The 22013-nt window shown below is 38.5% G+C and overlaps 1 protein-coding gene across 4 annotated transcripts in view; it reads left to right on the top strand.

Moving 5' to 3' along the window:
• The window catches only part of ASTN2 (astrotactin 2), a 1144107-nt gene that overhangs the window by 712208 nt on the left and 409886 nt on the right, over positions 1–22013 (top strand). For all 4 annotated transcript variants that reach the window (XM_043982377.1, XM_043982378.1, XM_043982376.1 and 1 more), the window contains 3 exons: positions 11040–11164; positions 14262–14366; positions 20719–20898. In XM_043982377.1, the coding sequence (XP_043838312.1) occupies positions 11040–11164; positions 14262–14366; positions 20719–20898 (410 nt within the window). The remainder of the gene's footprint in view (positions 1–11039; positions 11165–14261; positions 14367–20718; positions 20899–22013) is intronic.

Here is a 22013-nt window from a genome sequence, read left to right as displayed (position 1 = left end):
TTGGTAAGAATGAGGTAGTTGTACCAGAAGACCTCTCAAGTCCTTCCAGCTCTTTATCTATTATTCTGTAGTCTTAAAAAACTATTATCAATATGGTTCAGAATTCAATACTAAATGATAATATATCAGAAAACTTGAAAGTCTATTCCAAATGAAGGTCATGTAAAACCAAGCTCTATAGATTTGAATTTTAAAGAGCAAAGAAATAAGGTGTATTTAATGGAAAGAATTTGGGCCATAAAAATCTTGACTGGAATTGCTGACATATTTGCAGTAATATTATTCAATGCCTTAAAATTTTCTGTGGTGCTGTGTATGTATGTGAATGATCTTACTTTAGAACAGCAGCATTTTTTGAATGACCTTTAAGATATATCTGTAATGTGTTCATTAACATTTCCCAGGAACCTAATGGAACCTGAAAATATGTGAAAAATCTTCATACTATTCTGAATAAAAGCAATAGATGAATTACTCCAAAAAAAAGGCTGCATTTATACTTTTTTGATAGAAACAGTGTGCTGTACATAGCCTATATCTGACAAACTCATTTTCTTAAAGAATGCTTTAATTTTAACTCTACACCACCAGCCATATTTGCTGCACAATCATAACCTGGATTGGTGTTTTACATTGTTTTAGATAATTTCTTCCAAATAATAATGCTATATCACAAAACCATAGAATTTGAGAATTGAAATGGCCTTTAGTTGCCACCTAGTTCAATCCATACATGAATGAGTGAATCTCTACTTGCGCATACCTCATAGTTGTTTATCCAGTCTCTGCTTGAAGACCTTTAAGGAGAGGGACCTCTTAAGGCAGCCATTTACACTTATGTACAGCTTCTGTTGATAATACTTTTTTACCCTTAGCATAAAACCTACATTTTCCTCTTTGAAACTTTTACCCTTTTCTCTGCCCTCTAGGGCCAAACAGAATAAGCTTAACCCTTCTTCCCCATGAAAGCTTTTCAAATATTTGAATACAGCCATGTGTCCCTTCTGAGTCTCCTTTTCTCCCAGTTAAACATCCTCAGATTTTTCCATCAATCCTCATGGAATCAAGATCTTTTACCATCATGGTCATCTTGCCCTGGATGATCTCCAGCTTATTATTGTAAAAGAAGAATCTGTAATGTCAGTTCACTACCAACCAGTCTCATCATAGGCACAAATGAAGCTTAAAGAAATATTACCATCAATAACAATGATGCACCAAATTATTTGCCTCATTTGCTCTGGGAAAGCAATATCAGGGATACAGTTGAATTACAGTGAGAAATATTTTGCTTTCTTAATTTCAGACATTTTCATCTCAAACTTTGTTGCCCAGAAAACCAATAAACTCAGCAGTGCATCAGAAAGAACACTGGATGTATGGTCAGAAAACCAGACTTTGAATATAGATTCTGACCCTTGCTATCTCTATGACCTTAGGAAAGTCACTTAACCTGACTGGGCCTCAGTTTCCTTATTTGTAAAAGAAGAGGATTGGTTTAGATGACTGTTAAGGAACCTTCCAGCTTCAAATCATATGACCACAATCCTGCAAATCCAATAACAATCAAGAATAGTAGTTTAAAAAACCAATATTGTTTTTCAAAATCATCTTTTTCAATGCTGTGTTAAGGTTATGAATTCTATAACATAAAAAAGCCTCCAGCATTGGGTTTTTCCACTTTATTACTAGAACCCCAGGTGCCAAGTGATTTTTTACACAAAACAGAGTGGTCTGCAAAGTACATTTGAGAACTTCCTACTACTTTTTGCCTTTCTAATATAATTGATTATTGTATTTGGTCATTGATAAAGTGTCCTTCATTCTTTCCTCATGCCCTTCAATTCAAAGACATCCGTGCAATGATTCAATGAATTCATATTATCCTTTATGCATGGGTGCAGGTTTTGTCTGTCTCAGTATCCTTTAAGGGAGGATTTTAAAGGATATTGTTTTGTTTGTCAAAGAAAATGCAAGGAAATCAAAATAAATAATTTATTTTATGTACATTAGCCAAATTCAAGTGGTTTAATACTTAAAATTGAAAGTTACTTAATAAACCAATAGTTCAGAATTGCACTTATCAAAAGAGGTTGCTTTGATATAGGCATCATTACTCTGATCAGTACCATGTCCTATTATAAAATATCTAATTTGATCATTAATTTCTTTTAGGAAGAAGGATCAGTTAAGATTAGAAGAATATTAGGATTTTCATCTCTTTTTGAATTACTTGCAGTCTTCTGGCCCTTGGTTAAGTCATTATTTTCAATTATTGGCTATTTAGAAATTTTTTAAAATTATTCCAGGGCTTTATGACTTAGTAGTGGCATTTCCATGGTGGTTATTAGTTCTTTAAGTCTTCATACTGTGAATAAACTGGTTTTCACCTCTATAGTTACCCATTTCTTTTAATCTAATTCAACAACATTTAAGTGCCTTCTGAGTGCAAGACACTATGGGATATAAAGACAAAGGTGAAATAGTCTCTAAATTCAATTACTTTACTTTTGACTGGGAGGGATATGACATGTGCATAGATAAGTAAGGTGGCAATATAAGGAATAAGAGAACATCAGTAAATGGGAGAGGATATCAAGGAAGATTTCTTGGAAAAGATTGCTTGAGCTGACCCTTGATACAAGACAAGGATTCTGAGAAGTGATGATGAGGGTAGAGTACAGCCCAGGCATAAGAGACAGCTGTATGTATGTATGTATGTATGTGCATGTGTGCATGCATGCACGCATGTGTGTATGCAGGCAGGAAATGGCATGTTAAGTTTAGGTAAAGAAAAACTGAGTCCAGTTTGGCTGGAATGTAGAATGAGAAAAGGGAAAAAAATATGGAATAGGACTGGAAAGTTAGTTTTGTACATGGCAGGCATTTAGTAAATGTTCATAGTATCAACTTGAATTGGAACCAGATCATGGAAGCCCCTATAATGCCAGGTTGAGGAGCGTGTACTTAATTGCAGAGGCTATAAATGCACAGTACTGCTATAACCCAAAATACTGATTCCTCATTAAGTGTATTTTTTTTCTTTTATTTTGCTCCAGGAAATTGATACCATTTCAAATCCAGCATGGATGTCCAGTTATGTGAAAAGGGGTAGGGGGAAGGTAGGGAGGTTACTACTGTTTCTTCCTCTTCTACTTTTTAAAAATCAGATTATTGGATTCTGAGTCAAGAGATCTTAATTCAAAAATCTGACTCTGCTACTTACAGTCTATATCCTAGCTTCTTAAACGGTGGGTCATAACTCCTTTTATAGTCAGGTAACTGAGTGTGGGGGTCACAAAAATGTGGCAACAGTAAAAGGTTATGTATACCTATTTTACATCCCTATATATCTAGGGACATAGAAAAAATTTTCAGGTGAAAAGGGATCAAAAGTGGGAAAAAATTAAGAAGCCCTGTTCTCTATGACCTTGGACAGATCAGTTTACCTTTCGGAGTCTTATTTTCCTCATTTACAAAAGGAGGTAGTTGGTCTAACTGATCTTCAAATTCCTGTCCAGCTTTAAACCCTTAGATTAATCCAAGGATACAAAATAAAATGATTTTAAGTGACAATTGTCTACCCCAATTTAGTACCTCTTCCTCTTGGCTCTCAGAAATCTGTGAAGAGAGAAACCATTCATCATTTGGCAGACAGAATTAGGTATTTTGATTTACCACCACCCGTTTTGCTGCCAATAGTGGTGGGAAACAATCGGTGGCATGTAATAGGTGGTAGATTGAACATTTAAAATATTGCTTGGCTTTTTAATTATCTGGCATCCATCAATGGTTGGTCCTTGAAGCTAAGGGTCAATACTTGTGTAGATGGAAATTATAAATAATTTTCTCCTTTAACAAAGGCAATACACTAGATTCACTGGCAGATACATGGTCAGTGTTTACTGTAGTCTGCTGAACTCTGCATTTTTTTCTTTCCACACATAAAATACATCACAACAAAGTATGATTTACAAAAGGACTTTTGTAAATTTGAAGAGCTGTCACATGGAAGACAGATTAAACTTGTTCAGCTTGGTCCCAGAGGGCAGAATTAGAACTAATAGGTGAAAGTCACAGGGAGACAGATTTCAGCTTAATGTAAAGAAAAAAAATTCACAATTAAAACTTCCTGAAAATGGAATGAGTTGTCCCACACTGGAATGAATTTCCCATCAATAGGAATGTTTTTGATGAGGCTTTGTATAAGGACGCTAGCTTTCATTAGAAGTTGTACTAGATGACCTTTAATATCCCTTCCAACTCTAAGATGCCAGGCTCCAGGTGCTTCATTTGCAAAATAAAATTAACCCCTTGCCTGGCAGAAGACAAGGGACTAAAACAGATGAACTTTCTTGGTCTCTTTTAGCACTAAGACCTGGGAGTCTAGGATTCTTGTCACCTTTTCTTGACAAAGTAAATTCTTGAGAAAGCCTATAGGGCTTCAATGCTGCCTGCCCACAAAAGTCTAGAATTATCTATTAGAAGCTTTGAGGCTTGGGCCTACCTAATACATGTGACCTGGATTTTCACAGAATAAAACTGTTTGTGCTTAAGAGTTGCCTTAAAATATATGCATTTTTAAGAGTTTAGATTAAAAGACTTCTCTGGTTGTAAATTCTGCATATGGCAACCTGGACAGCTATCTACCTTGTCTGACCTGGTATCAGCTCTGCAGAAGCATTAGTCAATAGTCACAGTAAGGGGAGAATCTATTCATGGCATCTGTGTCTTCTGCACACATAGCATTTTTTAAAGTATTTTATTATTTTCTAGTTACATGTAGAGATTGTTTTCTTTTTCTTTTTTTTTTTTAGTGAGGCAATTGGGGTTAAGTGACTTGCCCAGGGTCACACAGCTAGTAAGTGTTAAGTGTCTGAGGCCAGGTTTGAACTCAGGTACTCCTGACTCCAGGGCCGGTGCTCTATCCACTGTGCCATATAGCTACCCCTACACATAGCATTTTAACACCATTTTTTTTAAAACCCTCATTCGTTTTCTCCTGTTATAGAATCATAGGGTTTAAAGCTGGAAGGGACCTTAGAAATCACCTAGCTCAGCTCCCCTTCACATTTTCTAAATGAGACAACTGATTATTTACATAATCAGTAACTTCTAGTGTGATAATATTACTATCATGGCATTATATAGTGCTTCATATACAGCAGCTTGCTTGATTCTCAAAATAACCCGTTGGGACAGACATTGTAAATATCACTGCTTGCATTTTATAGATGAAGAGGTCTAGAGAGGGAAACGACTTGCTCAAGTTACTAACAGAGCCAAGATTTGAATGGAGTCCTTATTGCAAATCCAGTGCTCTTTCCATGACATTCTTCTGCCAGGGGTCAGGGGGGAGGGATGCTCTAATCCAGAAATAATTACAATAATTATTTTACATAATGCCTCAACTATATTATCTAATTTGTTTCTCACAATAATCCTGTGAAGTAGGTCAGATTAAGTATTATTAGTTCTGTTTTACAGATAAGGAAATTTGGGCTTATAAAAGTAAGGATACAGATTTTTTAACTCAGGTCCTAGGAACCAATCTCTGACCTCAAATCCAATAATGTACAAATGAGGGCATCTGCTCTTTCTTTTCCAAGTTCCTACCCTAGTATCCCTACCTCCGTACTCATCCTAAATGCATGTCATATGAGAGTTGGTTTAAGGAAAAGGGAATTTTTACTCCGGAGAAGAGAAGACTCAGAGGGAACATGGTAGCTTGATAACTCTCCTCAAGTATTTGAAGGGCTCTCAAGTGGAAGAAGGATTACACTTGTTCTATTTGGCACCAGAGGTAGAGCCCGGAGCAATGGGTAGAAGTCACAGAAAAGTAAATTTAGGTTTGATGCCAGGAAAAACTTCCTAACAATTAGAGCTATCCAAAAGTTGAATGGGCTGCCTCAATAGAGGGTAGCACCCCCCTTGGAGGTCTTTCAAGCAGATTCCAGGATGATTCGAAAGGTTTGATAGAGTGAAGATTCCTTTCAAGTGTAGGTAGGACCCTAGAGTCCCTTTCAACACTCAAATTCTGTATCATCATCATCGTCATCTTTTAAAATTCTATCCTACTTTGTTTCTCCCTCCTCCTCCTCCTCTACCTCTTCTCCTTCTGACTTTTGTGCCAAATCCAACCAGGTAGAAGATGCACTCAGCCTTTCTATGGTGCTCTCAGGAAGTCTAAAAGAAAGTTTTTTTGGACAAATCCCAGGGAAGAGCTCAGAGCTGCCAAGGTTGTTCGGGAAAAGCAAATGGAAAGGAATTTAGAGCCCTCTGCTGGTCATATCCCAAATTGCAGCTACTTAGCTTCTGGATGGAGAAAACACCTTCAAAGTTTTGTGGCATAAGTTAGTTGCAGGTAGTAGTTATTATTACTGACCATAATGATGAAAATAACATCCAACCACATCTGTACATATATTACAATTTTACAAATTACAAAACACATCTACAAATAACTTGTCACGTGATTCTTAAAATAGCCCAATGAAGTAGGCAAAGCAAGGCACTCATTGGACTCTGCCACCTGTGAGACCTTGGTCAATCCACTTAACAGTTCTAGATCTCAGTTTCCTCATTTGAAAAGTGAGGGGGTTGGAATACATAACCTCTAAAATCGCTTCCAGATCAAGATTTTACAATCCTGTGATTTATCCATTGTTGTACACAGGGGAAAATAATGTTCTGAATTTGGAAGCAAAGGACCTAGCTTCCAAACCTGGCTCTGGTATTTACTCTGTGACTTTTGCTCAAATTAATTCATTCCTCTTGGCTTCACTTCCTCATTTGTAAAATAAAAGGGGTTGGATCAGAAGATCTCTAAGATCTTTTCTAATTCTATATCTATAGTCTTCTCATCCTCATTTAGAACTGAAAAGGACCTCAGAGGTCATCTAGTTGAATTCCTCCATTTTACAGATGGAAAATCTGAAGCCCAGAAAGGTGAATCCCAAGTAAAAGGCATGTGAGTATATGGTCATAGAGTTAGAAGGGATCTCAGGTCTGATCAAGTCCAGCTCTCTTGCTTTACAGATGAGGAAACTGAAGCTGAGAAAGGGAGTGTGACTTTGTCAAGGTCCAAGTTAGTGACAGAGCTGGAATTTGTCTCAGGTTTGCTGATTCTCAGGCTTAAATCTTTTTTGTTTGTTTGAATATATATATTTTTTAATAGTCTCACATTCAGCAGATTTTATTCTTTCCACTGCTATATGTTGCTGTAATTAATCCATCTGAGTTATTTTAAGCTACACACACACACATATACACATGCACCCCCAAACTGACCCCAAGCAAGGACTGTCAAATGGCCCAAACAACAGAGTATAAGGATGGATCATCATGCTCTCACTTTGTTCTAGTCCATATGCTCAGGCTCTTATCACCTCTTTGATGGGTATCTTGCCTCATCATTGATTACTTTTCCTTGAAATGAAATCTAGTTTGGAAATTCTGCCCTGACCCCTGAGGGAGAACCAATCCTTGCTGCCTGCAGTGGTTGAAGTAGGGGTACTCTGGTGCCAGGATGGGCACAGCACATAGGAAGAATGTGACTACATTCATTCTCACTTCTCTGCAGCTGCCTTTCAACTCTCTGGGAAGCAGGCTTCAAAGGGCTTGTTTTCGTTGTACCTGTTTTGTTTGGTTTTTGGTTTTTTGCCTGCTTTCATTTTTTCCTATTTTGTTTTTAACTTCAAGGTTGTATGTGCCAAGTGGAGAAATCGAGCTGTAAACATCCCCCTCCCTTTGTTTCTCTCCTCCTTCTCCCTCCCTGAGGCTCCGGAGGCTGGAAGTAATTGCAGCAACCACAGGCATTACTTATAAAGGGAAAGTCTATTAGAAGAACAAATCAACTCTTGGCTCTAGGACTAGGAAGCTGAAATTGGAAATGAAAATGATGACAAGAATGACAACACCACCCATCTCCGTGTTTAGGTCTACAGAGTACATTCTTCACAACAGCCCTGTGAAGTAGTTAGTAAAAATATTATTATCCCCACTTCTCTGATGAGAAAAATGAGGTTTTCTGAGTTAAAGAGACTTTCCCAAGGTAATAGTCACTAAGTATCAGAGCTGGAATTCAAACTCAGGTCTCTTGACTCTAAGTCCAGTACTCTGATATACTGGGGATCCTCTCTGATAGATATGATGGACAGACCAACCCAACAAGGTTAATCAAGTAAAGTAACCTCCTATTAGGTATGATGTGATGGATATTGGGGAGGCCATCTTGACTGCGTCAAGTCAACAAGCACTTATTAAATATCTACTATGTGCCAGGCACTGGGAAAAATAAAAATGCAGCCCTTGTCCTTAAGGAACTCACCATTTAAGAAGGAAGACAATACAAACAACTATGTATAAAGAAGATGCATGTGTATACATACACATACACACAGGGAATAAATTGGAGATAATGTCAGCAGGAAGGCACTAAGATTAAGGAAGATTGGGAAAGGCTTCTTGGAGAAGGGGAGATTTTAACTGAGATTTGAAGAAAGCCAGGGAAGCCTAGAGATGATGTGAGGAGGGATAACACTTCAGGAATGGGGGACAGCTAGTGAAAACCACCAAAAGTTTTTCATTTGCTTAACATATATTGAGAGAGGCAACATGGCAAAATGGAGAGAGAATGGACCTCAAAGTCAGGAAGCTCTAGGTTCAAGTCTTGTCTCTAACATATACTGGCTGTGTGATTAGGCAAGTCCCAGAGTCTCAGTGCTTGTCTAGTCAACTTTCCAAGGCAAAAAGTTAGGGAGAAGGTGCTTACAGACTCTGGTAAAAGGAATTTCCTCACTGAAAGTTGCCTATACCAGTAAAATCTTAGCTCCAGTGCCTATCCCTATCCAGCAAACATTGAATAAACACTTACTACATGTTGGATACTCTTATAGGCCCTAGGGGAGATAGAAACATTAATAAGACATGGTTCCTATATTTTTTTAAGTTTTCAGTCTAATGGGGAAGCTTACGGTTCATAGAATCATGCTTAAAATTCTACCATTAGAAAATCATTCCTTGGGGCAGCTAGGTGGCACAGTGGATAAAGCACCGGCCCTGGATTCAGGAGTACCTGAGTTCAAATCCGGCCTCAGACACTTGACACTTACTAGCTGTGTGACCCTGGGCAAGTCACTTAACCCCCATTGCCCCGCAAAAAAAAAAGAAAAAGAAAATCATTCCTTTGGTTACATATTATCCTTTCCATCCAGTCATTTTAAAGTAAAAATACTTCTGAAGGGAGTGATGTATGACTTAATAACAATGTGGGCAGGTTTCTTTATGTGACAGGAAAGTTCGGGGAAGTCTGGTAGACTTGGGCCCTGGTGTGTCCAATTTATCATACACACTCTGATTTCCTTACCATTCCCCTACTTGGAATGCCTTCCCCAACTCTTTTCTACATGTCCACATCCTACATCTCCTCCATGGCCCAATTTAAATCCTCATCTAGGAAGTCTTTCTTTGCCTTTCCTGTTCATAGTTACGTCTTTTCTCTGAACTCTTGTAACATTTGTGGACTATACAATATAGAAGCATAGAATCATGGGATTTGACGCAAAGGCATACCTTACAGACTATCTAATCCAAGCCTCTCAATTCACAGGTGAAGTTATTGGTGGCAAAGGAGACTGAGTGCTGCATTTGGAGTCAGAAAAATCTGAGCCCAAATCTGCCTCAGAGACTTACTAGCTGTGGGATCTGGGAAAAATCACCGAACCTCCCTTACCCTTTCATCTTCTATCCAATGGGGGTCACACCTACCTTACAGGGCTGGCATGAGGATCAGATGAGATAACATGCAAAGAGAACTTTGCAAACCTTAAAAGCACATTATAAATGCCAGTTGTTCTTATTCTTACTGAGGCCCACAAAGATGAAGTAGCGTTCTCATTGTTACATACATATGAAGAAAAAAGCCAGGGTGTGAATGTAAAAAGAAGGATGTCCCTGTGTAGGTAACCAAGATACAGAAGGGCCTTGAGACTATACCATACATGAGAATCAATGAAAAGAACAGGAAATGTTTAGTCCACAGAAGAAAAGATTTAGCAAAGACCATGATCGTTGTCTCCAATTATTGGAAGGGCTGCTATGTGAGAAAAAAAAAATGAACAAAGAAACCTTTAGATTTGTTCTGCTCAGCCTACAGGGGCAGAATGAAAACAGTGCCTAGAGGTTGCACAAGCAGACTTAGGTTCCATATAAGGAAAAACTCAGTAACAATTGAACCTTTCCAAATGCACAATGGATTACTTCTAGTAGGCAGGGGTTTTCCCTTTCTAGACATCTTCAGGAAAAGACTGGTTGATTACTCCTTTGGGGGGGGGGCACAATGGGGTTTAAGTGACTTGCCCAGGGTTACACAGCTAGTAAGTGTCAAGTGTCTGAGGCCGGATTTGAACTCAGGTCCTCCTGAATCAGGAGCACCAGGACCAGTACTTTATCCACTGCACCACCTAGCTGCGCCCCCCCCCCCAGTCAATCACTTCTTGGCAGTATTGTATTGTACTGGATGATTTTGTTCAGGGCAAGTTAGTGTAGGTGTATTCTGAGGTTCATTATAACTCAGACATTCTAATTCCAAATGCAGGATACTTTCAATACTGTGACCTATCCCTCTCTTGACTCTGGTTGTATATTGTGGGTTATCTTTTTTCTGTATATATGGCTTGCCCTCCCTAAATGGATTGTAAGCTCCCTGTGGGCCTGGTTTTTGTCAGATATATCTTTGACTCACCCGCGGTGCCTTTTGCAAAGTAAGTGATCAGTCAATATTGGGTGGTTAGTTGACTGTAGAAGAGATTAAAAATAGCTTAGGGGAGGCAGTATTCACTCTCTTTAGGCCTGTTAATGAAATAGACTTCAGGCTGCTTTAAAATCTAAGCAAAAGGTCTCACTTCCCGGGGCCTGCCAGTTAGCATCAGGATGTCTACTCTGAGGTCCTATGGTTGTTTAAAATGGAGCTCCCATCCCCTCTTTCCCAAAGCTTCCTGTTCCATTGCTTTGGAATATATCTCTGCTCCTCTCTGCAGGGAAAACAACTTCATCAAGGATTTTCCCCAGCTGGCTGATGGGCTAATGGTGATCCCACTGCCTGTGGAGGAGCAGTGCCGAGGTGTACTCTCAGAGCCTCTTCCAGATCTGCAGATGCTCACTGGTAAGACCCACTGTCTCTTTCCCTCATCCTTCTTTCACACTGTCCCTTCTTTTTCTTCTCAGCCAGCCCTGAACCCTGATCATTCAGTCATGTCTCTTCCTTTGGGTTACATGGTCAGAAAGTATGGGGAAGTTCCAGGCCCTAGATGTAGTGTCATCTCTGACATAGTGAAGAAAATGAAGTCTAACTCACATGCCTATAGTACATCAAGGTTTAGAAAGCAAATTTATCATAACAAACCTGTAAGGTAGATACAGTGCAAATATCAACCCCAGTTTTTAAATCAGAAAAATGGGATCCAGAAAAGGGAACTGACACGCCTTATCTCACACAGCTAGTAAATGTCATATCTACATGTTCTTCATTCAGCATTCCTCACTTTGATTCCAGTACTTTTGCTTCCCTAAAAGACCTCTGAAACACTTCAAGTAGTTTTCACTTCTTGTACAAGTTTGCTTCAGAGCCTGGATCATAGATTTAGAGACATAAGACATCATCTGATTCAAACCCTAATTTTTGCAGATGAGACAACCAAGATGCCACAGGTAGTAAGTGTCAAAGGCAGGATTCATATCCAGGTCCTTTTAATCTATATCCAACATCATTTCTCCTTCACTTTTTGCTTGATTCTAGCATCCAAATTGGAAAATTTTTCCATTTCCAAGTCCATTCCTTTTTTTTTTCTTTTTTTTTTTGAGGGGCAATGAGGGTTAAGTGACTTGCCCAGGGTCACACAGCTAATAACTGTCAAGTGTTTGAGGCTGGATTTGAACTCAGATCCTCCTGAATCCAGGGACAGCCAGCTGCCCCCACCAAGTCCATTTCTTTGCTACTGCGCTTGTTAGAACTTAAAGTATAAAAATAAACAAACAAAAAAATCCATCATGGAGAAGGATTTGCATATACATTAAATCTGTTTCATTTCCCCAGGGGAAAAAATTCTCTCTCATCCCTTCTTCTGTCTTTCTTCCTGCCAAGTTTTCCCACTTCCCTTATTATTTCTGCTTCTCACTTAAAGTTCATCCTTTCTACATTCCCCTGTGCCTCTAGGCTGCTGTAGCTAGACTTTTTGAAATATGGAAGCCAGGAGCTCCATTGAATATTCCAATGTAAGTATCCACCACTGCCCATCATGATACCTCTTAAAAACTGTGCACCAGCCCTACCATCATCCCTTTCCTAAATTCACTCCAAGACTCCAAGAAGAGACTATACCTCTTTTGCAGATGGGGTCATTGTGAAGTGAGTATTCTAAGTCCCATTCTGCCTGAATGGCCCCTTCCTTGGGTAGCATTCTACCTCCATGATTAGCATTGCTGCTAATGCTGAAGGTTTGAATAAAGAAGATTCACACTCACTTGTGCCACTTCTGTCCTTTCCTGCAGTAGGGTAGTATGCCCTTGAATCATCTATCTGCCTTCTGAGTTTGGGTAGTATGTCTATATTCTAGTCAGAGTATTTCTGATTCCTAAAGATGGTACCCTGCTGCTCAGTGAGCTTTCAGAATAACTTTTTGACCTCTTACTTATTCTCAGGAGGATCTGCTCAGCAGACACCAAAGTAGCCAAGAAAGACAAACAAAAGTGAAAGTGTACAGGAGAGATGTGAGAGAGAATGAATTAATGAAAATGAAATCTTATTGGGATGGACTTCTGTGTCAAAATATAGAGAACAATAAATAGGAGGTGTCTGTCCATCAACAAAAATCATGACTTGTCTATAATGTGAAGTCTTAGAGAGCTGCCTGAGGCTAAACAATTAGATGAATGACTTACCTAGGGTCACACAGGTAGTGAGTTTCAAAACCAGAATTTGAACCTAGGTCTTCTCGAATCAATGTCCTGCACTCTATGTATTATAGCATGCTGCTCCCTAATCATTTCTAATGAGTATATACTTGGGGAAAATGTATATTTTGCTTTGTGACATGTTATTTATATTTTTTGGTACTGAAAGGCTAATAAGGTTAAAAAGTTAAACATAATAGACCATTTTGTTTTGTTTGTTTTGTTTTGTTAATCATGATAACATCCAAGAAGAAATAACTCAATGATACACTCCTTTTAATTTCAGTAACAGATATATTTAAAATGCCAGGGATATCAGGGAAACAAGAGTGAATAAATGATATGCCTTGTTCTTGCCATATGTCTAGCAATAATAGTGATAATCCTTATTATTATTATTATTATTGTTATGGATCAAAAGACCCATGATTTCATCAGAACATGAGCTCCCTCCACTAATTCAGATTGTAATTCCTCTAAGACCTAGTAGATAATCTTCTCGAGTTGTTATGGTGGCCAAATTCTGGCAATGAGAAAGATACCACACTTGGGGATGTTCCTTGGACAACAGATATAAATATTGTGTTTTCTCCAAAGCCATCCTGAAGGCTTCACAACTGTGTACTACCTCCCAGAGTCTATACAATATAGGTAGTGTCTTCTAGTACCCAGTGTCATCTCTATGCCGTGGTTGGTGTTGGAGGAAGACATTGGTATAAGAATCATGATCCTCTACTACCATTTCATGACACTTTTACCTTTACAAAATGCATTAGCATTCTTTATTTCATTGGTTCCTCAATTCACTTACTCTTATACCTCAAAAGGGGTAGTTAGTTGGCTGTCTTATTATTCCCACTTGAAGCATGAGGAAATTTGGTTCTGTAGAAATTAAAAGACTTGACAAAGATCAAGAGAGCTAAACTCATTTCTGGTTGGCTATGTGATGTTGGATAAGTCACTTCACTTCTCTGTGCCTCATCTATATCTTCCTCATCTATAAAGTGAGGTCAGATTTAGTGACTTCCAAAGTCCTCCCAGCACTGACAACCTATATTCTAACAGCCCGTACTTTAAGATTCTTGCCAACTCTAGAATTTTGTTCTAAGGCCTCTTCCAGATTTTAAATTCTATGTTTTCAGGCCCTTTTTGTTTCTGACAATCAGTATTCTAAGTTCCCTCCAAAATTAAGCACTTTATACACTAAAGTCTCTTCCAGCTCTAGCGTTTTATGTCCCTATGATTAAAACCTATGCAAGTGCGACTGATCCATCTTTTTAATTCTGTGATCTTTTGCTTCCCTCCCACAGGGGACATCCGGTATGATGAGGCAATGGGCTACCCCATGGTCCAGCAGTGGCGAGTCCGTAGTAACCTCTACCGTGTGAAACTCAGTACCATCACTCTCTCTGCAGGTGAGGGCCTCCAGACTGAAAAGTAGGGAGCAACAAAAATACACATTCTCTTCTAGTCCAGACTGGTCCTTGATCTTTTTTTGATTGAATGAATACTCTGTTTCCCTTTGTTTCATAGTCAAAATACAGTGATCCCTGGAGGAGAAACACACACAAACACACACACACACACACACACACACACACACACACACACACTTTCACCTTTCTGTAAAAGATAGAAACTCATTGCACTGTTATATCAAAGGTATTATTAGTACCATACCATGCCATACCATGTCATGCCACACGATGCCATAGTAAAAATACCATTGTAATATAACAAGCATTTATTAAGTGCATGCTATTTATTTTAGACACTGGATGGGGTAATAGTTTTATATAAGACATGGTAGCTACCCTCAAGGATCTTACAGTCTAATTGGAGGATAATGCCAATATTGACAACTATAAATACAATATTACATGATAAATTCATTATAGAAATGCAAATAAAATATTATATGATATGTGAGTAGGGAAGATATTTGAGAAAGTAACATTCAAATTGGGTTTCAAAGGATGAGTATGAATTCAAAAGATAAAGAAGAGGAAGGGATATAATTCCAGATAATTTCAAGAGCAATATATATATGAAATTATATCTACATATCAATAAGCAAAGGCATAGGATAATGAGAGTAATGTATGTTCCGAGGGTAGAATCATGCAATTTGTTGGAGATATTAAGTACAAGAAAGTGAGGAAAATAACCTTGTAAAAGTAGGGTATCTCCCAATTGTGGTGAGCCCTAAATGCCAGGCAGAGGACTCTGAACTTTTTCATAGATTTCCTTGTATACACTCTGTGGTCAAAAAGTCAAATGTATTGGTACATGGAAGCATCTCCCCACTCTGCACATAGAGGGGAATGTGTGCTTCTTGTGATGGGAAGCCTTGGGCTCTGTATTCCAACCAAGAAAGTTAGTTTAGGCAGTTAATCAACCAATAGTTCCATCAATTCTCTGAGCTTATGAGGATGCAAAAGAAGTGTAAATTCATACGATATAACTGGTTTCCAGTTAGAGAGATAAGGCTTAAATGTCCAGAAAAGGTGGCTTTATATGACTTTTTAGAGTCATGTTTGAGGTTTCATGGTTGAGATATCAAGGCCTCCAGGTCATGAGAGAAGAGAGATTAATATTACCTAAAGTCTTCTAAACTATCATAGTGAGTCCCCTGAGAGTGCCAGGATAATTCCTTGCCTTGCCCATTTTCTATACAGTAACTGCTCTTGCAACGTTTCTTTCCATCAAAATGTGTTTCACATAGGGCAGAGGTTCTTTACTCTTTTTGTGTCACAGACCCCTTTGTCAGTCTGCTAAAGCCGATTAACTCCTGGGGTGGGGGCAGGGGGAAGCTATTTTAAATAATCAAAGGAAACAACAAATTTCAGTTTTATATTAGATACATTATATCAGTTTTATATTAGATACATTTTTCCCAACCAAGTTCACAGACAAGTAGTGTCTAAGAACTAAGAACTCCTGACATAGCAAAAAATAATCCCCATTGCCAATAGGTATAAAAGAAAACTAGGTGTTAGGATACTTCATTGTCCTATCCACAGTTTGGCAGTTTACTTCCTAGTTGAACATATCCCCATTTTCCTACCTGCCTCTGTCCATTAGCAAAATGAGATCAGGAGTACTTGCCATTGTGTTCTTAGAATGGACAGCTTCATCCATAAATGGTTGCAAAATATTCTGCCTTACCAGCTCAAAAGTGAAGTGTTATGAATCAGCATTATTGCTCTTAATTCTTAACATAATCAATAGTCTTTTTTAACATAGTCATATTAATTACTTAATGATGTGAATTAATTGATGTGATGTCAGTTGATGGAAAGGGTTTTATATTAAGTGTCCTTTCCCTATAATGGGTGTTTTCCCTCTCTCTGTATCCCAAATCTCCCTCAATCTAAACTTGGAAATTATATTGCTCCATTTCTGTTAGAGCCAAACAGCCACAACTTGCTTTAATTAATTAATAGTTTGGGCCCTGAAAAGTGCTTTGTAAATCAAATATTTGTAAATTGAATCTTATGCAAAATGCATGAAGGGAGCTTGGTATTTAATGAAAAACTTCAGTGTGGCCTTTTATATTTATTTCAAGGTTGTTTGATTTCACCAGCATATTACTCTCACTGACAATGACCACAACCCATCAACACCTTAGTAGATGGTCTTTGTAAGAAGCTGTGAGTGAAAAAATTCATTATGTAGAGGCTAAACCTCTCTGAACTGATCTAAGCTGATTCCACCCCTGGGCCAAAACTAAACATCTCTTCGGTTTGGTAGAAACTGCCAGTAACTCATCACCTCTCCACTGGTCTATTTTAATAGCCTTAAATTGCTTTCCCTTCCTCATGTCTTTCCCCACTCCAATCAACCCTCCATTCATCTGTCAAATTGCTCTTCCTGCAGTGTAGCTCTGTCCATGTCATTCCCCTGCTCATCAAACTCAGGTGAGTCCCTATCACTTCTTGACATAAATATAAACTCATTGGTTTGGCATTTCAAAGCCTTCACAACCTAGTTCTTTCGTATTTTTCTCATCTCACACAGCTCTTCTCCCCACACCCTGCAATCCAGCTATACTGGCCAAATTTTTCTTCACTTAAGACAGTCAACTACTGACTTAGGACCCTTGTACTGGCTGTCTCCCATGCTTGGAGTGGTTTACTTCCTCAGTTCCACCTCAAAGGTTGCCTGGCTTCCTTCAAGATTCAGTTAAAATCCCACCTTTTGTAAGAGGTCTTTCCCTATCCTCCTACTACTAATGCCTTCTTCTGAAGTTACCTTACACTCATATCGTGTATATCTTGCAGATCGAGTGTTATTTACATGCCGTTTTTTTTCATTGAAATATGAACTTTTGGAGGGTAGGGACTATTTTTGCCTTTCTTTGTATCTCTAGCACTTGGCACATTCCCTAGCACATAGTTGACACTTAATAAATCCACAATGACTGACTGACTTACCCTTTGAGAATTCAGTATTACTTCCTTACCAGGAATATTTTTTAATTATTCATTCAATACACATTTCATGTAGATTATATACATGGCACAGCGTTCAATATTGTGAAGTATATAAGAGTATAAGATATGGTCTCTGATGGCAAGGAGTTTATATTTTATTTGGGGAGACAAGATAGTTGTCCATTCAATTCACTTTAATTCAACAGGCATTTATTAGGCACCATACTATGTGACAGGTGCTGTTAAGTGCTGAAGATAGAAAGACAAAAACAAAATTGTCCCTGCCTTCAAGGAACTGAAATTATATTGGCAAGAAGAAAAACGCCAACCCTGTGATCAAATAACTACATAGATAATACATTCAGAATAAGTAATTTGAGTGGATGGGGATCAGGGAAAGTCAGGTAACACCTGAAAGATGTTGGAGGCAGATCTAAGAAGGGAAAGCATAATGAACATGGCTACAGCCTGTGCGAAGTCACAGGGACAGGAAATGAAATGTCTCATATGGGAATCAGCAGCTTGGTATACGAATAGGGAGTAGGTTAGCTTGGTAATGTATATGAGGAGAAGTAATATATAATCAGCTTTGAAAGAAACATTGGGGCCAGATTGGGAAGTGCTTTAAATGCCAAACCGAGGAGTTTGTTTTCTGTCTTAGAGGAAATATGATTCTTGTGCAGGGGAGGGACATTAAATCCTGTGCTGAAGAGTTATGATATAAGACAACATTACCAGAGAAATCACAAGGCAATATATGATTAAGCAGTAAACAGATGATACAGATACTGAGTTTTATAAGTTCAATGGGGGAGATTTCTGTGGGTAGGAAAAGCTTCTTTTATCTTTTAAAGTGTATTGTTGTTGGTTTTATTTTTTATTTACATCATTTTCATTTCTAAATATGCTTCTTCCTATCTTCATCTCACCCCTCAATGGGTCACCTACCCAGCAAACCTTCCTTTGAAACAAGTTTTTTCATAAAAAATTGTTTAGGAAAACCATCATCAACTGTGTTTGAAAGTATATACAGCATATTACATTCATAGCTGCCTCCCTTCCCACCCACCCCCACACCAATCCTTTCCATAAGGAAAGGAAAGAAGTATATCTTCTCATATCTCTTCTGAGGTTAAGCTTGGTCATTAAAATTACACTGCACCCAATTCCACATCTTTGCTGGTTTTTAAATGATAATAATTTGGAAAGGCTTCCTGAAAGAGTTGGGGCTTGAGATGGACCATGATTGCTAAGGACAGGGCATAGTGAAGGACAATTCCAGCCAGGTCTTGATCAAGAAGAAGGGACACTGGAAAGCACATCACATACAAAAAATGATTATTTTACTGGAGCATAAGACTATGAGTTGCAGAGGCCTGTTGACCTGAATTGGTAGAGGACATTTCTTCATGCTGGAGCTCCTTATACCAATGAAATCCAGGGTATAGTCCCTATTCTTACCGTCCTGTAGCTGAAACAGAGCACCCTTATAATTGATCACTAGGAAATAAAAGGTTAAAACCATATTACAGAGAACCTTGAAAACCACACAATACATCAGGATTTTATTCTGTCATCAGTGGGGAGACATTTAAGGTTTGGGACCAGAGGGATGATGTGATGGAAGTGGCATTTGGGAAAGGTTTATCTGGCATTGGATCAAAAGATGCATTTTAAGAGGGAGAGATACCCATCAAAGAGTTGTTACAGTGTCCAGGTAACAAGAGGTAGCATAGCATAGGGTATGGTGTGTTACACCTGGAATCAGGAAGATCTGAGTTCAAATCTAATATGTGACACTAACTATGTGACTATAGAGGAATCAATTAGTTTCCCATTTGTAAAATGGGAATAATAATACCTATAGAACCTACCTCACAAGGGTACTGTGTAGGTCAAATAAGAGGAGATGTATACGGGAGGAAGAAAAGTTAAATAGCCCTTTGAATACTTTAAAGTATCACATAAATGCCAAGCAAAAGAAATTAGAGAATAGTAAAGCATGATCTATGGGGTCAATGACACTTTACCTCTGACATATACTAGCTATAAGATGTAGGTAAACCCTGTGTCCTAAGTCAATCTCAAAATTACAAGTCATAAAAGAGTTTCTAATCTGAATTGGTAATGGAATCTCCTTACCAGGAGTTCACTATACGAGTAAAAGTATAGGTAAGGTCTTAGTACAGTGGCTGTTATATAGTAGATGCTTAATAAAGGTTCATTGATTGAGGTCTGGACCAAAATATGGCAATTATTTGTAGTGTTGTTGTTGTTGCTATAGAGTGATAGCAGTGGACATGGAGAAGAGAGCATGGATGCTGAAAACATTCTCAAGGAAGACTCAGTAGACTGTGATAAATTATTGTATATGGGGGGTGTAGAAGGAGTAGTCAAATATCACTACGGTTTTGCACTTAGTTGACTGAGAGGCAAATAGTGTTCAGAGCAGCCTTCCCATTGGTCAATAATGTCTCTCATCTTTACACATCATTAATTTATCACTTTGTTTTAAAAGTCTAATGCTTTTCCTTATTGCTCTGATTCTTCTCTTATAGCATGACTGATGCAGAAATATGTTTAATGTTGTTATGTATATGTATATGCGTATGTACATATATATGTGTATATATAACCTATATCGGATTGCCTGCTGTCCGGGGGAGGGGGGGAAGGGAGGGGAAGGAGGGAGAAAAATTGGAAATTGGAAATCTTATGTAAACAAATGCTGAAAGCTATCTCTACATGTAACTGGAAAATAATAAAATACTTTTATTTTTTTTTAAAGTCTAATGTACTTTTAGCCTCATAGAATTTAGAGCTAGAAAAGACTTTAGAATTAATTTAATCCAAATCCTTCAATTTCACAAACAAAGGACCTGAGATCCAGAGATATTAAATAATTTTCCAGAAGACATACAGGTAGTAAGTAGCAGAGTAAAGATTTGAACCTGGGTCCTCTGGTTCCAACCCATCACTCTTTCCACTAACTCACCTTGCTTCCTATTATTTTATATTGCTTATTACCTGTGTTTGCACATTATTATATCCCTGTTAGTTCTTTAAGGATAGAGACTCCCACGTCATCCAAATGTGTTATCTCCAACAGTTCCTGGCATGGCACTCTGCTTATAATAGGTGTTTAATTAATGCCCTTTCAGTAAAGTAATGAATGAATGAAGCCAGTGACTTTTTTTAGCTCACTGTCTTTCATGGTGATAATTTACTGGAAACTAATTTATTCACAATCATTAAATAATCCTCTTGACATCTTACTGGTCTGGTGTCTCTGATCTGTGCTCACCTCTTGTGTGCTCACCTCCTCATCCAGGGTTCACCAACATCTTGAAGATTCTTGACAAGGAGAGCAGCCGAGAGGAGCTACTGTCCTTCATTCAGCACTATGGCTCACACTACATTGCGGAAGCCTTGTATGGCTCTGAGCTCACCTGCATCATCCACTTCCCCAGCAAGAAAGTCCAACAGCAGCTATGGCTCCAGTATCAAAAAGGTAAGGTGAGCTCCAAACATGTGACAGGGCCCAGGAAAAGGGCATGTAGTTTCCTGCCTGGTTTGCCCTTCGTGCATTCTCATTGCCAATTGGTCCAGTTACTTAACCCAGTTTGTACAAATGTGACCCCAAAAAGAGGAAAGATTTTGGAGTCCACCTAGCTTAGTGGAAAGAATGGTAGAGTCATTGCATTCTTATATGTGTGACCTCAACTAAGTCACTTCCCCTCTCTGGACCTCAGTTTTCTTATCTGTAAAACAGGAGACTTGGAGAAGGTGATCATTTAGATCCCATCTAGCATCATTCAATTCAAGCCCTTTATTTTGATATGTCTGTGTATAAGTACTATACTTTCCAATTCTTTTCTAGTCCTTGTCCAGCTACTGATTAACTTTCTAACCTTGGGAAGCTTGCTTAATCTCTCTGGGCCTGTTTCCACATCACTAAAAGGATGGGCTTAGTCTTCATGAAACCTTTGCCAATTCTAACATGCTATGAGTTCTAGCTTAAGCTCCCCAGGAAAGAGAAATCTAGTCCTAACACCTTTGCAACTTTGATCTTCTCTAATGTGTGGCTTTCCTATTTCATCTGAATTCTGTGACATGGTTTTAACTGGATGTGGGGGCAAAAAGGGTTTCATTGATACCTCTCCCCTCCTAATTTTATTGTACACCCACACACACACACAGGCAGAGCGGGAGAGAATGAGAGAGAGAGAGAGAGAGAGAGAGAGAGAGAGAGAAATGAGCCCTCTGGGTTCCCCTGGAACAGAATTGTGATGGTTTCATCATCTTAAAAGAAAGGGACAACAAAACTGAAATTATATCTTTAGAGTCTCCTTATGTTCTCTCAATGCCCTTGCCCTAAGGGAGTCACAAGATTCTAGGAGGCATCCTGGTACAGTTAAAAACATTTTGGATTTGTAGTCAGAAGGAAGAGTTCAAATCTTGGATCTATCACCAAGTCATCCAAACCCTCTTTATATTCATCTGCAAAATGAAGAGGTTGAAGGAGAGCACTGCTAAAGTCCCTTATAGATCTGAATTTATGATTCAGTGGTGATCTTCTTTCCTGATGTGCTGGTATAATTGATTATTCGCCTAGACTTAGAGTCA

Source organism: Dromiciops gliroides, chromosome 2 (genome assembly GCF_019393635.1).
Source record: "Dromiciops gliroides isolate mDroGli1 chromosome 2, mDroGli1.pri, whole genome shotgun sequence".
Taxonomy (NCBI): domain Eukaryota; kingdom Metazoa; phylum Chordata; class Mammalia; order Microbiotheria; family Microbiotheriidae; genus Dromiciops; species Dromiciops gliroides.
Note: the sequence above shows the minus strand (reverse complement) of the source record. Positions and strands in the feature narration are given on the sequence as shown.